The sequence below is a fragment of the Mus musculus genome, chromosome X (genome assembly GCF_000001635.26).
Source record: "Mus musculus strain C57BL/6J chromosome X, GRCm38.p6 C57BL/6J".
Classification (NCBI taxonomy): Eukaryota; Metazoa; Chordata; class Mammalia; order Rodentia; family Muridae; genus Mus; species Mus musculus.
The window spans coordinates 48606306-48626662 of NC_000086.7; the positions used below are offsets into that span (position 1 = coordinate 48606306).

Sequence of the window (20357 nt, forward strand, 5' to 3'; positions counted from 1 at the left end):
AAAGCCCACTTTTCCTTGTGAAAATTAAAACACTGGACACACACCCAATTTGACCAAGGACACTCACCCCGAGTTTCTGTGAGCTATGCATCATTCTGAGCCTCTTAGGGTTCAGCCTTCCTGGGTCTGAGCTTCCCAGAAGTCCGGAGAGCAGGATGAGAACCATCACTAGCATGGACAGCATGCCTCTGCAGCTATGTCTTCTGGTCCACTTTTGGGAAACTCTAGGAGGAAGAGATGGGAAGGTTTTCTAGCCTACAGCTCCATGCCCTTAAGGGGGCATTGTTCCCCTGGCCTGGCTTGCAGAACTCTGGAAGTTTCTCCCCATCCCCTCACTAAGGGCTTTGTTCTATAGCCACTGACTAGGCTTTCCAAGTTTTTAAAGGCTCCCATGTGCTTGTTCTGCAGCCTCCCACTTCCAGCAGGTGGCAAAAGCAAACTGGGAACTAAAGGGTAAACTTGGAGTTTTTCTTTCCAGGTTGAGAGGCATCTGGGAGCTGCTAATGCTTGAGGCATGGGAGAGGGGATAGCATGTCCCCTAGAGAAGAAAAGGCCCACCTCTCTTTTCTAGGAGACAGGCAGCTTTCTCTTCACTTATCTAAGGGCCCATGCTGGATAAAGGGACTATTGGCATTTCTTCTAGGTTCTGCCCCACAGTTACTTGGCAACAGCCAGGTATGCCTGACTCCACTCTAACAGGGGCTGTTCCCCCCTCCTCTCTCCTCCTCTTGCTTTAGCTCCCTTACCCTCTTCCCCTTCTCTCCCCATTCCCCTGCCCCTCTCTCTTCACATGCTCATGGACAGCCTCTATTCATATTCTCTCTCTCTCCCTCTCTCTCCCTCTGTGTGTGTGTGTGTGTGTGTGTGTGTGTGTGTCTTCTCTCTGTGTTTCTCTGTCTCTACTACCCCCTCAACTCCCCTCCCCATGCCCTAAATAAACTCTATTCCATACTATATTGTTGTGTGGCTGGTCCCTCAGGGGGAAGGGATGCCGTAGCATGGTCCTGCAGAGGCACTCCCTTCTCCCACACCATACCATGTCTCCACCTTCTTTTTCTTTTCTTTCTTTTTTCTTTTTTTGTCTTTTCTTTGTTTTTGTTTTGGTTTTTTGAGACAGGGTTTTTCTGTGTAGCCTTGGCTGTCCTGGAACTCACTCTGTAGACCAGGCTGGCCTCGAACTCAGACATCCGCCTGCCTCTGCCTCCCAAGTGCTGAGATTAAAGGCATGCGCTACCACTGTCTGGCTTCTTTTTCTTTTTAAAAACACAACATTGGTGCTGAGTGACTCAGATTTAGAATCTTGAAGGTTCACATCCCCCAACTGTCACATGGAGAACCATTGCTCCCCAGATCTATCCACCCAAACTTCAGATAACTGATAAGCTCTGCCCTCCCCCTACTGGTTATCATAAACGTCCCCTTTTCCCAAGGGAGGGGACTATGCCTGTGCTATCCTTGAGGATGGAGACATTCCTTCTCTATGACTGGTCTTTTCACTGACCCTCCCTGTTAGCATTTTGTCTAAGCTCCTCCCCACAGTTACCTGGCAACCACCAGGTATGCCTGACTCACTATAAAAGGGGCTGCTTGGCCCCTCCACTGTCTCTTGCCTTCTGACTCCTGCTCTGTCCTCTTGCCCTGTCCCCCTCTCTCCCCCAATCCCCTCCCCCTTCTCTCTACACTTGTTCATGGCCAGCCTCTACTCCTCTACTCCCTCTGTCTTTCTCTGTCTTTACTACCTTCTCGACTCCCCTCTCCATGCCCTGAATACACTCTATTCTATACTGTACTGTTCTGTGGCTGGTCCCTCAGGGAGGAAGGATGCTTCATCATGGGCCTGCTGAGACACCACCTTCCCCACACATCCACCAAAACACATTCCTTCTCTCCCTATATTTTCATAAAACAATACTTGTTCTAGGAACTTTACCCCTTGGGTGATCCCTTCCCCTCTTGGAAGTGGTTCTTGTGATCCCCTCCCTCTCAGGCCACCCCTGAACTCGTTTGTTTGTTTGTTATTAATTTTGTTTTCGGGATGCCGGTTGGAACATTTTAATAACATCCATATCCAAAGGGTTGGTCTTTGCCACCTTGTCCCTACTTACTGGAATGTCTCCAGGTTTAATTCACAGTACCCAGCAAAACAATATCTCTACTTGACTACTTAAATGGCACTTTAAAAACAACTCTCTCAGTAGAGATCATAGGCTCCCCCCCCCCATTCTCTCAATGCTGGAAAAGCAGCCATGGTGGCTCCCTCCCCTTCCACTCCTTGGGACTCCATTCTGCAGTTCTGTAGAGATGTGCATGCATGCATTCTCTCTCTCTCTCTCTCTCTCTCTCTCTCTCTCTCTCTCTCTCTCTCTCTCTCTCTCTCGCTCACTGGCTCTCACCTCCCATCTCAGCTCTCCACATTCTCACCCCCCTGCCTGCTTAGCTCTGCAGTCCACCATTTTGTGGCACCAGAGCAATCTTGCACCGCATGAGCTGAGTTGCTAGGAAACAGAACACTACTTCTGGTGCTTCCCTCCCTGCCCTGCCCCACCCTCTACCCCACCCTCGCAGGATTCCAATGGGCTGGACCTGGGGCTTCCAGCTGCAAGGAGGGAGCTTGGCCCTGAGAGACCAGCCTGGTGCAGCCTCGCCCCTTAATTCTGCCACCACTACACTCACTCACCTGTCTCGTCTCCCCACCACCACCACCTGGAACTCTGCCTGGGACCTTGTTCTGCTGAGACTTTCCCAAGTCTACCTGCACTAGCTCTCGCCCCTCCCCACTTGCTTGTACATGTGCCGAACCACCGCCTTGGAACCACTGCCACCACAGCAGCCACCACTGTATCCACTGCAGCCACTGCAGCCACCACCATGATGCTTCAGCTACCACTACCACCACCACCACCACCGCTGCTGCAGGCACAGCCCCACTGCCTGAGCCACTCCATGGCATAGGCTGGGAAATGGGCCTGTACACTCGCTCAGCCAGGCGGGCCTGAACTGGCCTGGGCTCATTTGCTTTCTGTCCCTGCCCACAGCTCATGCCATAGCTGTCAGCTCTCTGGTTTCTTTCCATTCTGGTCCTCATCAGTATTAAGCCAAGTGTACACTAGACAAAAGTCAGCTATTTGTCTCTTTATATGTGAATCTCTTCAAGTGTTTTTCTCTGCTGATACATAGCTGCAAGGTTGAGATTTCTAAACAGTATAAAGGTTAAAGATCACTTTATGTATATTTTGCCTTGGTTTTGCTATTGTCATTAAGTTATAATGTGCTCTATTGCCTAGCTCTAAGTAATTAAACAAACACAGGTTGTCTAACTCAAATTATGCTTAATAGATACTGCTTTCTATCTTGTCAGAAATCTGCTAAATGTAATAAGTTTAAGCTTATGACAGAGACTCCCAAAGCCTGAAACCTTATTCCCCATGGTCTCCAAGAAGATAATGGGCACAGCAACAAGATTCTACCTAGATTGTGGTATGATGACCACTGAGAAACACTGCCATTGCCTTGGCCACTGCCAGGGCTTGGTCTACACTGTGGGGAAAAAAAAGAGAATACACTAAGAGTCAAATGTCACATATTGCCAAAGTCAAGGTGGGGTATTTCTCATTTCACACATATCTACTCCACAGGAAAAAGCTTTTCGTCTTCTAGGCTGATAACCAGACTGACTTTGCCCAACTTGCCATGAAGACCATAGGGATCGGGGAACTGCTTAGGTAGTGAAGTATAGACCAACCTCTGTTCTTTTTATTACTACACGTCTCCTAGATTATAATTTACTATTTCCAGATTTCTGACTACACTAACAGCTAAGGTAACTGTTGCTTGACAACAATACATCAGACCTAGCTCCTTATCCTAAGGTAATTTACCTTGTTTGCTCATTAATAAATTTGGTAACTAGCTAAGACTGACAGATTTCTTACAGACTTCGTGATAAACAATACACAAGTTCCTATGTAAGCTTTCACAGATGTAGCCTTCTCTTACTTCCTTACCTAAACTCAGTTTCCAGGGACTAAATGCTTCATATTTCCTCTCCTTCCTATGCCATGGCACTAACATTAACAAATAGAGTTCTTATAATTTAGCCTAGCCCTAATAAAACATACCAATGCAATCCACTTTCATAATCACAAGTTCAGTTTCCTTTGGTTGCTTTTTAACTATAAACTTAAGTGTTTCTCATGCTAAGTCTATACTATAGCTATCATAGTTACAAATATGTTTCCCTTTGGTTGTTCTATAATTATAGACTTAAGATTTCTCTTGCTAAACTATATGATCAACTATATTCACAAGTTCAAGGTTTTGAGTTTCCTTTAACTCTCAATTATAAACTTAAAGTTTTTTCTCATTTTACTATATATATTCAGTCTCCTAGACAGAAGGAAAAAAAATCCCTTCTTGTTCCTTATATTCCAAAAAGGGTTTTGTCTTCCCTAAACTCATATTAAAGACTATTCACATTAACAAATTATCTCTTCTGTAAACTTATGAGCTCCAGGAAACCCACTCAGCTCTACCTCTCATGGACCAAATAGACTTCATCCAGATAAGTACACCTGCCAATCCATAGCCTAAGTTCCCACTTGCTACCTATCTCAGAGGGTGGGTTCCTCTGCTGTTCTTGGGACTGGGACTTCCCTCCCCCACAGCCACCAAGACCTATGGGTTTCAAATGTACACCTAAGAAAATTTTCTTCTCCCAAATGTACTTAAAAAGTTTATTCTCTACCTAATATATATATATATATATATATATATATATATATATATATATACACATACATACATATATATATATGTATATATATACATATATATATATGTATATATATGTATATATATACATATATATATATGTATATATATACATATATATATACATATATATATATATATATACACACACACACACACACACACACACACATACACACATATGTGTGTGTGTGTGTGTGTGTGTGTGCGCGCGCGTGCGTTTCAGCATTTTGCCAAGTCCAGGCGATTACCACATCCAGGACAGCTCCAGGGAAGTAACCCACAGTTGCTCCAATCACTTTTCACAGACACAGACGCTTCTTGTACTGGACCTGGTCCTTCCTGTCTATCCACAGATCCTAGACAACAAGGAAATAGCCAACTCTCCTAAGACTAGACCAATATCCCCATGCCCATTTCCTTAGGTTTCCTGGAGACACATCACCCCAAATTCAGCAGGAAGTAACTAAAGAGCAAGAAGACCCTATCCCTGCTCCACCATCACCTCTTTCTATTTTTTCCTTTTTTAATTAAACCAAAATGGAGGAATGTTGGCATTTCTTCTAGGCTCTTCCCCACAGTTACCTGGCAAAACACAGGTATGCCTGACTCACTATAAAAAGTCCTGCTTGTCCCTTCCTCACTCCTCTTCTCTTCTCTTCTCTTCTCTTCTCTTCTCTTCTCTTCTCTTCTCTTCTCTTCTCTTCTCTTCTCTTCTCTTCTCTTCTCTTCTCTTCTCTCCTCTCCTCTCCTCTCCTCTCCTCTCCTCTCCTCTCCTCTCCTCTCCTCTCCTCTTCTCTTCTCTTCTCTTCTCTTCTCTTCTCTTCTCCTTTTCCTCTTCCTGCCTTACCCTCTTCCCCCTCTTTCCTGATTCCCCTCTCCCTCTCTCTCTACATCCTCATGGCCAGCCTTTATTTCTCTTCCTCCTCCTCCTTCTCCTCTTCCTCCTCCTCTTCATCCTCATTCCTCTCTCTCTCTCTCTCTCTCTCTCTCTCTCTCTCTCTCTCTCTCTCTCTCTGCCTTTCTATGTCTCTACTCCCTCAACTCCCCTCCCCATTCCCTAAATAAACTCTAGACTTTACCATACTGTTGTGTGGCTGGTATCTCAGAGGTAAGGGATGCCTTAGCATGGGCCCACAGAGGTACCCCTTTTCCCAACACCATACCTCACCTCCACTAAACATATTCCTGACTTCTTTTCTTGTTATAAAACACAACAGGGACCACTGGAGGTAAAAGGAGAATTCTGTCAGGCCAGTTTCTGTATGCCAGGGAACTTTATCTAGTTGGTTAGCTGTTGAGCTAGGGGCAAAAATTTCCATAGCTAGGCATTGGTGTGTGTGTGTGTGTTAGAGGTGGAGAAGAGGCACTTTAATCCTGTGCCTCTTTGTTGCTCAGGAGATGAGATGAATGTACACACACACACACACACACACACACATACACACACACACACACACACACACACACACTCGCACACACCATGCACATGTATGTGGCTCCTCAAGCCTGCTCCTGTCCTTCTAGGAGCTCAGGAGAGCAGGGCACTTAAGATTCCCAAACAAAAGGATAAAAGAACCTCTGTTGGAATCACCATGCCTGACCTAAAGCTTTACTACAGAGCAATTGTGATAAAAACTGCATGGTACTGGTATAGAGACAGACAAGTAGACAAATGGAATAGAATTGAAGACCCAGAAATGAACCCACACACCTATGGTCACTTGATCTTTGACAAGGGAGCTAAAACCATCCAGTGGAAGAAAGACAGCATTATCAACAAATGTTGCTGGCACAACTGGTGGTTATAATGTAGAAGAATGTGAATTGATACATTCCTATCTCCTTGTACTAAGGTCAAATCTAAGTGGATCAAGGAATTCCACATAAAACCAGAGACACTGAAACTTATAGAGGAGAAAGTGGGGAAAAGCCTTGAAGATATGGGCACAGGGGAAAAATTCCTGAATAGAACAGCAATGGCTTGTGCTGTAAGATCGAGAATTGACAAATGGGACCTCATGAAACTGCAAAGCTTCTGCAAGGCAAAAGACACCGTCAATAAGACAAAAAGGCCACCAACAGATTGGTGGCCTTTTCCCTATCCTAAATCAGATAGGGACTAATATCCAATATATATAAAGAACTCAAGAAGGTGGACTCCAGAAAATCAAATAACCCCATTAAAAAATGGGGCTCAGAGCTAAACAAAGAATTCTCACCTGAGGAATACCGAATGGCTGAGAAGCACCTGGAAAAATGCTCAGCATCCTTAATCATCAGGGAAATGCAAATCAAAACAACCCTGAGATTCCATCTCACACCAGTCAGAATGTCTAAGATCAAAAATTCAGGTGACAGCAGATGCTGACGAGGATGTGGAGAAAGAAGAACACTCCTCCATTGTTGGTGGGATTGCAAGCTTGTACAACCACTCTGGTAATCAGTCTGGCAGTTCCTCAGAAAATTGGACATAGTACTACCGGAGGATCCCGCAATACCTCTCCTGGGCATATATCCAGAAGATGTCCCAACCGGTAAGAAGGACACATGCTCCACTATGTTCATAGCAGCCTTATTTATCATAGCCAGAAGCTGGAAAGAACCCAGATGCCCCTCAACAGAGGAATGGATACAGAAAATGTGGTACATTTACACAATGGAGTACTACTCAGCTATTAAAAGGAATGAATTTATGAAATTCTTAGGCAAATGGTTGGACCTGGAGGGCATCATCCTGAGTGAGGTAACACAATCACAAAAGAACTCAAATGATATGTACTCACTGATAAGTGGATATTAGCCCAGAAACTTAGTATACCCGAGATATAAGATACAATTTGCAAAACACATGAAACTGAAGAAGAATGAAGACCAAAGTGTGGACACTTTGCCCCTTCTTAGAATTGGAAACAATCACCCATGGAAGGAGTTACAGAGACAAAGTTTGGAGCTGAGACAAAAGGATGGACCATCTAGAGACTGCCATATCCAGGGATCCATCCCATAATTAGCCTCCAAATGATGACACCATTGCATACACTAGCAAGCGTTTGCTGAAAGGATCCTGATATAGCTGTCTCTTGTGAGACTAGGCCGGGGCCTAGCAAACACATAAGTGGATGCTCACAGTCAGCTATTGGATGGATCACAGGGCCCCCAATGGAGGAGCTAGAGAAAGCATCCAAGGAGCTAAAGGGATCTGCAACCCTGCAGGTGCAACAACATTATGAACTAACCAGTACCCTGGAGCTCTTGACTCTAGCTGCATATGTATCAAAAGATGGCCTAGTCGGCCATCAGTTGAAAGAGAGGCCCATTGGTTCTGCAAACTTTATATGCCCCAGTACAGGGGAATGCCAGGGCCAAAAAGTGGGAATGGGTGGGTAGGGAAGTGGGGGGGGGGCATGGGGGACTTTTGGGCTAGCATTGGAAATGTAATTGAGGAAAATACCTAATAATAATAATAAAAAAAAAGATTCCCAAACAAGACAGGGTTTAGGGCAGGCTAGTTGTGGCAGGGTAGCAAAAGAGGGGGGATGGTAATGGGAGGAAGGACTATTGGTAAGAGGCTCTGCCAAGGGCAAATTATCTGCAACTATACAACTGGTCAATTTCCCTCCTATCTTGCAAGTAGGACATTGCAAAGCTCCTCCTGACCATCCCCATTCCCTTAAACAGAAACTAAACTGGCTACCCATGCCACAGGGTAGGGGCCACCAGGTGATATAAACAAGACACTTGTGAGAGAGGCAAATAGTTGTGGGGACTGTTTGGCTTCTGGCAGCACAGAGAAGCTGATAGCCTTTTTTCACCAACCTGGTCACTGAGCTGTCCCTCCCTCCTGCCTGAACCATTTTGAGGAAGAATGGGAAGTAATACAGGTGGCCTTGGAGCCCAAGATAGTCTGCCTAGTCCGTAAGGCCCTAAAGTCAATCTTTATTTATCCCTTTGGGCTTTGATTTCTCACTAAATCCATTTTCTTTTACCTTAAGCTGTGTTAGAACTGGCTCAGTTGAAGCATTTGGCTGCTATAGGGACCAACAGGTTGCTAAGCCTCTTTCTGGACTGCAGGACAGTATGAACTTTCTGAGGCACTTTGGGATTGATTCGGTTCAGGATTACAGAGGAAAGAACCAAAAGACCAACCAAGCAAACAAACACACAGGAAAGGGGAGGATTAATGTGATCAGGTAGTGTTAACTACATGTGCTTTGAGAAGGAGGTAGTCCAGCTTCTCTCAAGTTTGGACATCTGGATTTTAGCTTCATACATAGATGTGCAGATTTCAAACTGTAATGCTAGAGTGATCATTTGGTTTATCTATTTGAAAACAAAACCGTGTAATCAATCATGAGTTACCCTCTCTCCCTGATGTTTAATAGAGATTTGTGAATATGGAATTTTATATTAAAAACATTGCTTTTTCAACACTCCTTGTCCTATTCCTCTCCCCAACATCCCACTTGATATAGTTTATGAAAATGGAAAGACACAGTAATAAGAAAACTTGTCCAGGACTTCTTTGTAGTTCTTTAAGCTGTGTACTTTTCTTCTAAGACACTTGGGATTTATGTTTTTCCATATAAGAAATAATTTAATGATTTAAAATTACCACCTAAGGGTCAGTGGGATGGCTCAGTGAACAGAGGTGCTTGCTGTCTTAGGGTTTTACTGTGGTAAAGAGACACCATGACCAAAGCAACTCTTATAAAAGAAAATATTTAATTGGGACTGCCGTACAGGTTCAGAGGTTCAGTCCATTATCATCATGGAGGGAAGCACGGCAGTGTTCAGGCAAACTTGGTGCTAGAGGAGCTGAGAGTTCTACATCTTGATTCAAATGCAGTCAGGAGGACACTCTCTTCACCACTGGGTCGAGCTTGAGCATAGGAGACCTCAAAGCCCACCTACACAGTGATACACTTCCTCCAGTAAGGCCACACCTACTCCAATGAGGCAACACATCCTAATAGTGCCACTCTCTATTTCCAAATATTCAAACACATGAATCTATGGGGGACAAACCAATTCAAACTACCATACCAATACTCCTGGAACCCATGATGGAAGGAGAGACCCCACCCCTGAAAGTTGTCCTCTGACCTCCACACATAAAACACGGCATGTATGTGCCTAAAGCCTTCTCCCTCCCCCATAACACAAACAATAACCATAAATCTTAATAAAACAAATATCAGTTGAAAGAAAATTGCCCACAGCCCTTACCTAAAATAAAAAAACAATGATTTTTTTTTTAAAAAATGAGTTAGTTGGAATGATTGCTTGTACAAAAATGCATTGCTTTATCAAGGTCTTCTTGGACATCAGGCTTGAGCACGGCCCTAGCATTGTCATTACTCTATTCTCCAGACAACAAGTATATCAAAGTGTGTAGAACACAACTTATCGTGTAGTGGGAAATTCCTTGATACTCATACACCTTCAGCTTCTGGGTGCCATTAGCATGTCTTGATTGTGCCCTCCTTATCCTGTACTTTGCACTTAATAAACTAGACATCAACAAACTAAACAATCCAATCAAAAATAGGCTACAGATCTAAACAGAGGATTCTCAACTGAGGCCACTCAAATGGTTGAGAAACACTTGAAGACGTGTTCATGATCTTTATCTCTCAGGGAAATGCAAATCAACTCCATTTTATACCTGTCAGAGTAGCCAAGATCAGTAAAACAAATGACAGCTCATTCTGGAGAGGATGTGGGGTAAGAGGAACAGTCATCAATTGTTTATGGAAACCAGGGTTACAGTTGATTTGGAAGATGGGAACTAATGTAGCTATCCCACTGTTGGGCATAGACCCAAAGGGCACTTCATCCTACCACAGAGTCACTTGCTCAAACATGTTCAATTCATAGTAGCCAGAAATTGCTAACAACCTGGTTGTCCTTCAAAAGAAGAATGGATTTTAAAAATGTGGTATGTTTACACAATGGGGAATTAGTCAGCCATTAAAATACAATCATGGAATTCTCAGATAAATTGTTTAATTAGAAAAAAATCATTCTGAGTGAGGTATCTAGGCTCAGTAAGATAAATATGGTATGTATTCATTTATATGTGGATATAAGTTATTAAGTCAATGACAACCAAGCTACAGTTTGTAGAACCACAGAAGTTAGATATAGACTTAGAGTAAGGAATTACAGAAAGCCATTAGAACTTCCTAGGAAAGGGAAATAGAGTAAATAGATTTTTCAAGATTTATTTATTTATTTAATGTATATAAGTGCTCTATCTGCATGTATACCTGTATGCCAGAAAAGCCCATCAGATCTTATTATAGATGGTTATGAGCCACCATGTGGCTCGTGGGAATTGAACTCAGGACCTCTGAAAGAGCAGCAGGTGCTCTTAACTACCGAGCCATCTTTCCAGCCCTAGAATACATAGTTATAAATGGATGGAGGGCCTAGAATGGGAGGATCAAGTTGCTAGGGGAAGAGGGGGGGGGGAGATGAGGGAGGGAATATTGGAAGAGATAGAGTTAAGGGTCATTTGAGGGGTAGTATGGAAACCCAACACAGTAAAAGCTTCCTAAAATATATACATATATGAAGGCTATCTAAATGAAATCGCCAAATAATGGGGGAGACAGAGGCCCAGCTGGACATCTCTTGTCAACAAATGAAGCTTCCAGTACTGGGATTGGGTTATATCTAGAGGTTGGTGAAGGGTGTCCCATGGGAACCCCTAAGTAACCCAGGCTATTGCCAAGAGTATAGGTTGCTTGTCACAGATAGACAGCAAGAACCCTTTGCCGAAGACAGCACCTACAAAAGTCATTGAACATTGAGAAGTTGAGTTGGTGTCTATATAGACACTTTACCCCTATGTACTATTAATGCCTTTGGTATAGGAAGGTACTCTGCACGCTACCAGGAGAGAAACATAAACACCAATCCAGCCACAAACCCTTTGATCTACAACGATGTCCTGCCTCCAAGATATGCTAGGGCAATGGTGGCCCAAATCTTGTGGGAGTAAACCAGCTAATACCTGATTTGACTGAAGGCCCATTCCATGAGATGGAACCCACACCTGACACAGAGAACCCTGTGGAAGAGGAGACAGAAGGAGTGTAACAGCCAGAGGGGATGGAGGACACAAAGTAGACAATGCCCTCTAAATCAACATGTTTGATGCACATATGGCCTCACAGAGACTAAGACAGCAAGCACAGGGTCTCTCCATGGGTCTGCACCTGATGGATCCTAGTGCTGAAAGGAGTATACAATTGTTCCCATCCCTAACCCAGAAGATATCTCTAATTGATAATTACTTGCAAGTGAAGCTTTAGTTTTCTCTAAGGAAGTCTCACTGTCAGAACAATTCTTATGGACAGGCTACCTGCCCACCAGTAGATGGCCAACAGAAAATAAATTCAGTGGTATCATAATGTCATGTCAGGGCTTTTAAAAATATTACATATATTTTCATCCTATAAGTCAAGTAGTTGGGTGTATATTATGGCCTAGAGTTTAGTGGTTTTATGAGATTCCTGAGTGTAATAACAAGTTGATCTCTGTTTCTTATCCCTTCTTTTGGGCTCTTTTCCTTTTGTTTGTTTGTTTGTTTAGTATGTCTTATTCCAAAGTGTTAGTATTTGTTTTTTTATTATATTTCATTTCTATCTCTGAGAAGTCTGTTTGATTTTTAATGAGAGACAGAAAGAGGGTGGATCTGGATGAGAAGAGATGTGGGGAGGAACTAGGAGGAGTAGAGGGAGGGAAAACTATACTCAGGATACATTATGAGAGAAAAACAATCTATTTTCTTTTTTATCTATTTTCAATAAAATGGGAAATAAATAATAAAAACAACATTGAGCTTTAATTATGGGAGAGTTTCTTAACCATCTTGAATCTATACATAATATATGGATACATATGTTTGTGTGTACTTTATACTATATTGCCTTACACTTGTGATGTTACACATTCTCCCTTCTTTAGTTTTGCCTAGACCTATGTAGTATTTAGTTTTCAAAAGTCTAATCTAAATGCTGGCAGATCTACACATATAGTAAGGACATAACCTTTGGAGAACTCCTTTTTGCAGTAACACTTAGTTCAAGTGCTACACTTCAGAGTCTGGTGATTTTACAGGAACTAAGTAGGCCACTCCATTCTCTTGTAGTTGTTTATATGTAACAGAAAGCATTTGTACATCTTAGTGAGCTATGTAAACTGCATTTGTTACTTTCACTCTTGTTGAAGTGAAATATATTCTCCATAATGAAAAAAAGAAAAGAAAAAGAAAACGTCATGTTTGTGTGTAAAAGTTGACAAAGGATGGAGATGTTTAGTTTTAATTTTCAACCTGATAAAACTTAGAATCACACACAGATAGCACCTCAATGAGAAATGTTCTACATGCTGTTAGCCTGTAGTCTTATCTATAAGGAACTGTATCGATTACCTTAGTTAATGTGGCTTCCACTTAGCCCCCCTTGGGTGGCATCAATGGCAGGGAGTCCTAAATTGTATAAGAGTAGAGAAATTGAGCTGAGCACTAAGAAGCAAGTATGCATACATTCTCTCTTTTCTTGATTGTGAATGTGATATGCCCAGCTGTTTCAAGTTCTTACCACTGTGAATTTTCCTCAATAATGGCCTGAAACTTGAAGTAAAAGAACCTTTTTGTCCATTAAGTTTCTTTTTATTAAGGTATTTTTCATAGTAACAAAAATGAAACCAGAATAGTTACTCATGAAAACTTGAGGTAAGACCCTAGTGCTGAAGATGCTGTATGGATCCGATTGTATCATATACCTGAAGAGCTATTGGCAGTTGTGGCTGCTAGGGGGAGGGAGAGTCAGTTTTCTTCAGAAATATCCATATTCTCCGTGGTTGCTTGAACTCCTGTAGATAGCCCCACACTCCTGAACACACAGGCAGTGCACGTAGGACTTAGTTAAAAAAGGAGTGTGGTGGTTTGAATATGCTTGGCCCAGAGAGTGGCACTATTAGGAGGCCTTGTTGGAGTAGGTGTGGCCTTGTTGGACGAAGTGTGTCACTGTGGGGATGGGCTTAGAGACCCTCCCCCTAGCTTCCTGATGGATAGTAGTCTGCTCCTGGCTTCCTTTGGATGAAGATATAGAACTCTCAGCTCCTCCTGCACTATGCCTGCTGGATGCTGCCATGTTTCTGCCTTGATGATAACAGACTGAATCTCTGAACCTGTAAGCCAGCTCCAATTAAATGTTGTCCTTTATAAGACTTACCTTGGTCATGCTATCTGTTCATAGCAGTAAAACCCTAACTAAGACAAGGGGTATATGAAAAGGGAGACACAGTATGGTGAGTCTGGAAGAAGTTGGAGAGGAGTGGGGATGTATATGATCAAAATACAGTGTGTGTGTGTGTGTGTGTGTGTGTGTGTGTGTGTATGAAATTCTCAAGGTATATATTTTGTTTTTGTTTTTTTGTTTTTGAGATAGGTTTTCTCTGTGTAGCCCTGAAAGTCCTGGAACTCACTCTGTAGACATGGCTGGTCTTAAACTCTGCCTCCTGAGTACAGGGATTAAAGGCACACGCCACCACAGGTGTGAATTGAATGTGTGCAAGAAGAAGTGAAAACAGATTTCTTAAGGTTTCATATGCAAATTAATCACACAGGTTAGTGCAAAATGCTGATTCAGATTTAAATAGGACTTGGCTAGATTCTGAATATCAGCATTTCTCACAAGCTCCAAGTGATCCTGGTAATGTCAGATGCTTTCACTTGAGTATCAGGGATCTAGATGCTTCTTTGAGGGCCTTTGGGAGAAGGTATGTGACAATCCTTAGGATGAAGGAAGGAATCAGATCTCTGCTGCCTTGCATATTGGCCAGCTAACGTACTATATTACTGAGCATTTGAAATGTGCGTAGTCTGAATCTGAGGGGGAATGCAAGTATAAAATACACAGTGACTTAGCACAAAGCAGACTGAATTGTCTCATTAATAATTTCTATTAACTGCAAGAGGAAATGGAAATGTTTTGAATATAATGGGTTTTGGTAGAGCTCAGTGGGTGAGTACTTGCCTAGCATGCAAGGAGTCTTAGGTTTGATCTTCTAAGCATAGGAAAAAGTGAAAAGGAAAGAAAGATTTAGAAGCACTCATGAATCTAAGGAGATTAGCCAGTATCTCAAAGGTGACATCATCTTAAAGATTTTTTTCTTCCTTTGTGGTAATCTGGAAAGAAGTCAAAACTGATAGGAAGGGTAAATGGAGAGGGAGAGAGTGACTCTTAGGAACAGCAAGAGACACTTCAGCAGAGTCTCTAGATCAATGTCTGTAAAGGATTTCTAAGTTACGTTAGAATTAGATTCCATGATTCTGTCCTCTTGAATAACTTATATTTTAGGTATATCATAAGTTAAATAAAACTCAAGGCACAATATGTATGGCCAAAAACTGGACATTTGGGAAGACACTAGATAGTAGAAGGCAATTTATAAGAAAAATGGCCAACTTTGACAAGGAGGATAAAATTTTTGTGTATTGTAGCATTAAAGATGTTAAAACTGAAAGAACACAACCAAAGTGCAAATGTATTAGTGTGCTGTATGTTTATAATGGTTCTACAATTGCTATTATTTACTCACATTTAGAATTTTAAAAATGAGTCATTTGAAAACAAAGGGCCTTCAAAGAATTTACCTAGTGGATAACTAGATTAATTGTTGGTAGGAAGGGCTGAGTAGGAAAACATAGTATTGTGCAAAAGCTAAGACAGCAATTTGTTCAAGGGTCAGACCATAATTCTACAAGTTTCAGTGAGTTGAATGTGAGACACAAACCTAGGCGTCAGCTGCACAAATACTTCATGTCACTGAAAAGAGTCCCAACCTTCCAAGTTATAAGGACTGTAAGGTATAGTTTTCCATCCCTCATTTGTCTGAAAGGGTGTTGCTTCGCTGATGTCTAAAATGAAAGAGAATTCACCGTTAAAACTAAAAAAAAAAATTATGTGTATAGGTGTTTTGTCTACATGTGTTTCTGCACACCCTATGAAGTTACCTGGGAGGTCATTTGCTCCCTTGGGATTGGAGTTACAGAGGTTTATTTGAGCCTTGGGAATTGAGTGGTGGGAATTCTCTAGAAGAGCAGCTAGTGCTCTTAACTGCTGAGATGTTTCTCTAGCCTCAGAGGATTCACAAGTTGGAATGCATGAGGTCTTTCTCATCTCTGGATTAATGACATTTCTGACATTAACAGAGAGCTTGGGCTCTGAAGTCAGTCTCAAGGTGAAATCTGAATTCTGCCAGTTATGACAAAACTCTGCTTAACTTTTATGACCTTATTTTTCTTAGTTGTTAGGACGGGAAAATAAGTATATCAACTTTATACTTTATAAGGAAATAGCAAGCAAAAAAAAAAAAAAAGCTCTTGCCATCACAGAACCAACGCTATCTATTATAATGTGTGCTGCTGTAAGAATTTAAGTGAAAAAATGTGAATGAGATGTGGAAGATTCTTTTGGAATAAATGAATTTAAAAATTCATCCATTCAACAAATAATCTCTTAGGACCATAGGCCTTGAAGTCACCTATTTATACTTATGTAAACAACAAACACTTTTATTAACTCTCATGTGATTGTGGAAACTGTGACACGTTAAAAGTAATGGGTGTAGCCTTAATATAGCTAATGGATTCCCCCAGAAGTGTCTAGTTCTCCTCTAATGGCCCTGAGAACTGGGATCCGAAGCTGGCGTTTAAACTTGACTTAGCTGATCGTGAGGTGCGGATTAAGAGCTACACTCTTTCCATTATTTTCTCCAGATTCATTTGTTTTAACTTTTCATGGTGCCCTTTCTGTTTCCAACTTGTTCCCAAGTTTGTCTCTGGGCTTTGAGAACAAGGCATGTTCATAATTTTTCAGCGACTGCTGTCTGACATTCACCAGATAAGGGTTATTTGCTTCCCCCATTTTTATTTCCCTTTCTGACCGTAGGTTCAGTCTCTAAATTCTGCTCAGCTTCTAGTCCTCAGTTGCATCTTAAAAATCTCTCACTTAGAAAAATATTTACTTCGTCTTCTCTCATATATTAACATCCTAACCAGTTTTCCCATCCTCCTCTCAGTCCCCTCTCCCGGATCCATTCCTTTCTCTGTTTCCCTTCGGAAAAGAGCCAGCCTCCCAGGGATATCAACCAAACATGGCATATCAAGATACAATAGGACTAGGCACAAACCTTCATACCAAGGCTTAATGAGGCAACCCACTAAAAAAGGGTTCCAGAAAAAGACAAAAGAGCTTCTTCTCCCACTCGTATCTTAAATCCTTTTACTCCACCTCCCTCCACGTGACGCCCCACCCACCTTCTCTCATTTTTTTAAAAAGGCAAAGCAGAGCCTCTGCTCTGGCTGGTAAATGCAGCGTGGGCGGGTGACAAGGCGCCTCCTCTGCTCTCACTGGTGAGCACCTAAGCTGCACAAGCTACTACACTCCCACGCCTTAGCTCTCTCTCCCGAAGCCTGCAGGAAGGCGGGTGGCTAGCTGCCGACCTTTTTGCACAGGATTCTGGACTCTGGCCTTTTGAATTTAATGGTTTCCTTTCATTCGCGCCTTGCTTTTTCCAGGCTAGGAGTGGGCGGAGTTTAGGATGGCTGCGCCACTGTTGCCGAGGCGACGCCTTGGTTACTTCCGTCGGTTTCAATGCTTCCGGGTTGGCGCTGCGGTGGCGTTTCCTACTGTGGTAGCCTCCGCTTCCCAGTCGTCTGCTGAGCTTGAGCAGGTGAGGGGGATGCTCCTGGACTTCCAGGTTGGGGAGCGGGGCTGGGCCGCGCCAGGCCGCGCGGGGCCGGGTTGGCTTGGTTCCCGGCCTGGGAGGGGCTTAACGGTCCTTTGATCTCTCTCTCTCCCCTCAGCTGAGTCCCTTCCCTGTCTTTCACTCTTCTGGCATCGGTGGCTTTACTTCTTCGATTGAGCTCTGCTTCCTCGACCCCCCGGGAGGCCGCCTCCTTCAGGCGCCTCCCTTCTCTCTACGAACTCGCTCTGACAGCCGAGGAACTGGCAAGATCCTGCACCCAGAGGGTGAATGGGTATCTTTCCCGGAATAATCCTAATTTTTCTAAGGGTGAAGTTTGCAACGGCGGCAGTGATTGTAAGCGGAGTAAGCAACCCCCTCCATTGTATAAGTGTGAGGGATGCTGTTGAAAGATGCTCCCCATCACTTCCTATCCCCCTGTCACTCGTGAGGTTCAGGCATTGAAGGCATCTATTAAAATGCAGTTCAGTTACTTGATTGGGATCACAGCTATTATCAACATGAATTTTGTTTCTCAGACAAGGTAGTAGCAGGGACATTTATAGTTTTCTACCAGTGTGTCCTTGCCCAAACCATAGAGATGCCTAGACTAGAAATTAACTCTTTCCTCCTCTTCATTTATATCATGAAGTGTCTTTTGTCAATGTCTCAACAGTTTAACCTCATTGTCAATTAGCATTCTTTTTTTTTTTTTTTGCCTGCTTCCCACTCTCCTAAGCTATTTTCCTACCTCTTCTGTTTGCAATCCACCGTGCTCGGGGTCCCTAGTAGCTAATTACAATAGGCTATTACCTTAATTCACTTGCCTATTAATAGATCTAGTCTTCCTCCAGCACCTTGTTTCCAAGCCTTCCAGTAGAATCTACCCCTTTTACTTGTTTCAGCCAACAAATTTATTGCTTATTCTGCTCGGGTCCTTCATTTCTGTCTCAGTACAAACCATTGGTGCACATTTCTACATGAGTGTGCGCATTTGCACATCTTACCCCACCTAGATGTCTCCCTTCCCTGCTCCTTTTTTTTATATTAAAGATTTATTTATTTATTATATGTAAGTACCCTGTAGCTATCTTCAGACACTCCAGAAGAGGGCATCAGATCTCATTACGGATGGTTGTGAGCCACCGTGTGGTTGCTGGGATTTGAACTCAGGACCTTCGGAAGAACAGTCAGTGCTCTTACCCGCTGAGCCATCTCGCCAGCCCCTCCTTCCCTGCACCTAACCAGATTCAGTCGGCTCTGTGGAAACCCGGCTTAAGTTCTCTCACTTCCAACAGCTTTTACAAGTTGTTTACACACATGCGATTGTTTTCTGTGCTTCTCTTGATCTCATAGACTGCTCTACGTTTTAACACTTCATTTTTCTCTAACAAAGTATTCAATTTCATCCACCAGATGATTGGGCAGAAAAGATAGGAAGAATGGCAATTACTGTCTTTTGTTAGATTATATTTGTGAATTTATTGGTTTTTTTTTTTTTTTTGTAACAGGGTTTCGCTATATAGATCAGGCTGGCTGCACTCACCGAGATCCACCCATTTTATCTCTCAGGTGCTGGATTCAAAGGCAGGCATCACCACACCCTGCTGTGATTACAAAACAAACAAACATGACCAATTAGATTATTAACAAATTGCTGGTTTGAGTATTGAGTATGCCTTCAACACATAGATTTAGGCTCCCAATTGCTATCTTCTAAACATGAGAATTTCTAATACCTACTCTTTCTTAAAGGAGAAACCAAGAAGGTTAACCAGAATTTCCTGACCAGACTTTGAAGTAAGTGTAGGGGCTATATAATATGGATTCTAGGATCTTTTATTTTCACTTGTTAGGCTATCAAGATAGCCATAATCAGATCTTATGAAGAGATGTACAAATTCTGAAGCCAGATTTTACTGGTATCTTTCTATAATAAAAATATTTAGGGTACTGTATTTATATTGTTCCTTAGATAATGACTTCTGTATTTTCACCCAAAACTGAGGTTAACATTTACAAGTCAAAATAACTTTGAAAGGAGTTTGGTATACTTTACAAAGCAATTCTCTGCAACAAAACCAAGAGGCAAGGGTTTGTAGGTAGAAACTTTGGCAATGAGAGTGTTGAGCAGGGTGTATAGTATAGTCTAGAGGCAGCAAATTCCTTTTGCGGCTTCCTCTATAATGGTTTATATACAGTTGCATACACAAGATAGTCAACGACTGGTTTGTTTGGACTCATTCTGTGATAACTCCTATGAGGTTTATAAGAAGTTTTGCAAAGTGTGGTGTCGTCTTTTTAGGAATCTTACCTATTTAAGAGGGGAAGAGACAGGACACCTAGAGAATAAACCTCACCTTACTCATCATTTTATGCCTGAATTTAAGATGTCAGAGAAAAAAGGTTCTCAGAAATATGCATAGCTGTAGAACAGGTGGGACATAACTTGCATACATGATACAGCTTTGTGTGAAAGACGGGTATTTGCTGGAACATTAATGTTTCAGTTGTGGAATGTGCCTCTCTCAAAGAAACAGAGGTTTTCAGCCTTAGTAACTAAATTAAAACACATAGGATGTAGGAAACGATCAGGAGTATTTAGTCTGAGAAAGAAAATATAGAAACATGAAAACTGACTTTAAATATTTGAAGGGCTCCTTTGGGGGAAAATTAATTTGTTCAGTGTACCTCTAAATTGTTCTAGTATGAGGAAGGGGTGGTATAAAGTCTAATCAGAAGTGATACAAAATTTCTTTCGTGATTTTCCTTTCTAACATTGAACTGAAAGAGTTTATCTTGTGTGACTGGGGAGGTGCTAT

General features: G+C 42.3%; 1 protein-coding gene across 8 annotated transcripts in view; it reads left to right on the forward strand.

Annotated features, from left to right (window-relative positions):
* The first annotated feature begins 17112 nt into the window (after positions 1–17112).
* Positions 17113–20357, forward strand: part of Slc25a14 (solute carrier family 25 (mitochondrial carrier, brain), member 14) — a 38881-nt gene continuing 35636 nt past the window's right edge. The window contains exons 1-3 of one of the 8 annotated variants that reach the window (XM_030251273.1): positions 17137–17203; positions 17369–17523; positions 17657–17901. In XM_030251273.1, coding sequence (XP_030107133.1) covers positions 17827–17901 — 75 coding nt within the window. In that variant the 5' untranslated portion in view covers positions 17137–17203; positions 17369–17523; positions 17657–17826. Of the gene's footprint in view, positions 17204–17272; positions 17524–17656; positions 17902–19290; positions 19336–20357 lie in introns of those variants that run through there. The other 7 variants (NM_001359136.1, NM_001290703.1, NM_001290704.1 and 4 more) reach the window with 7 other exon arrangements.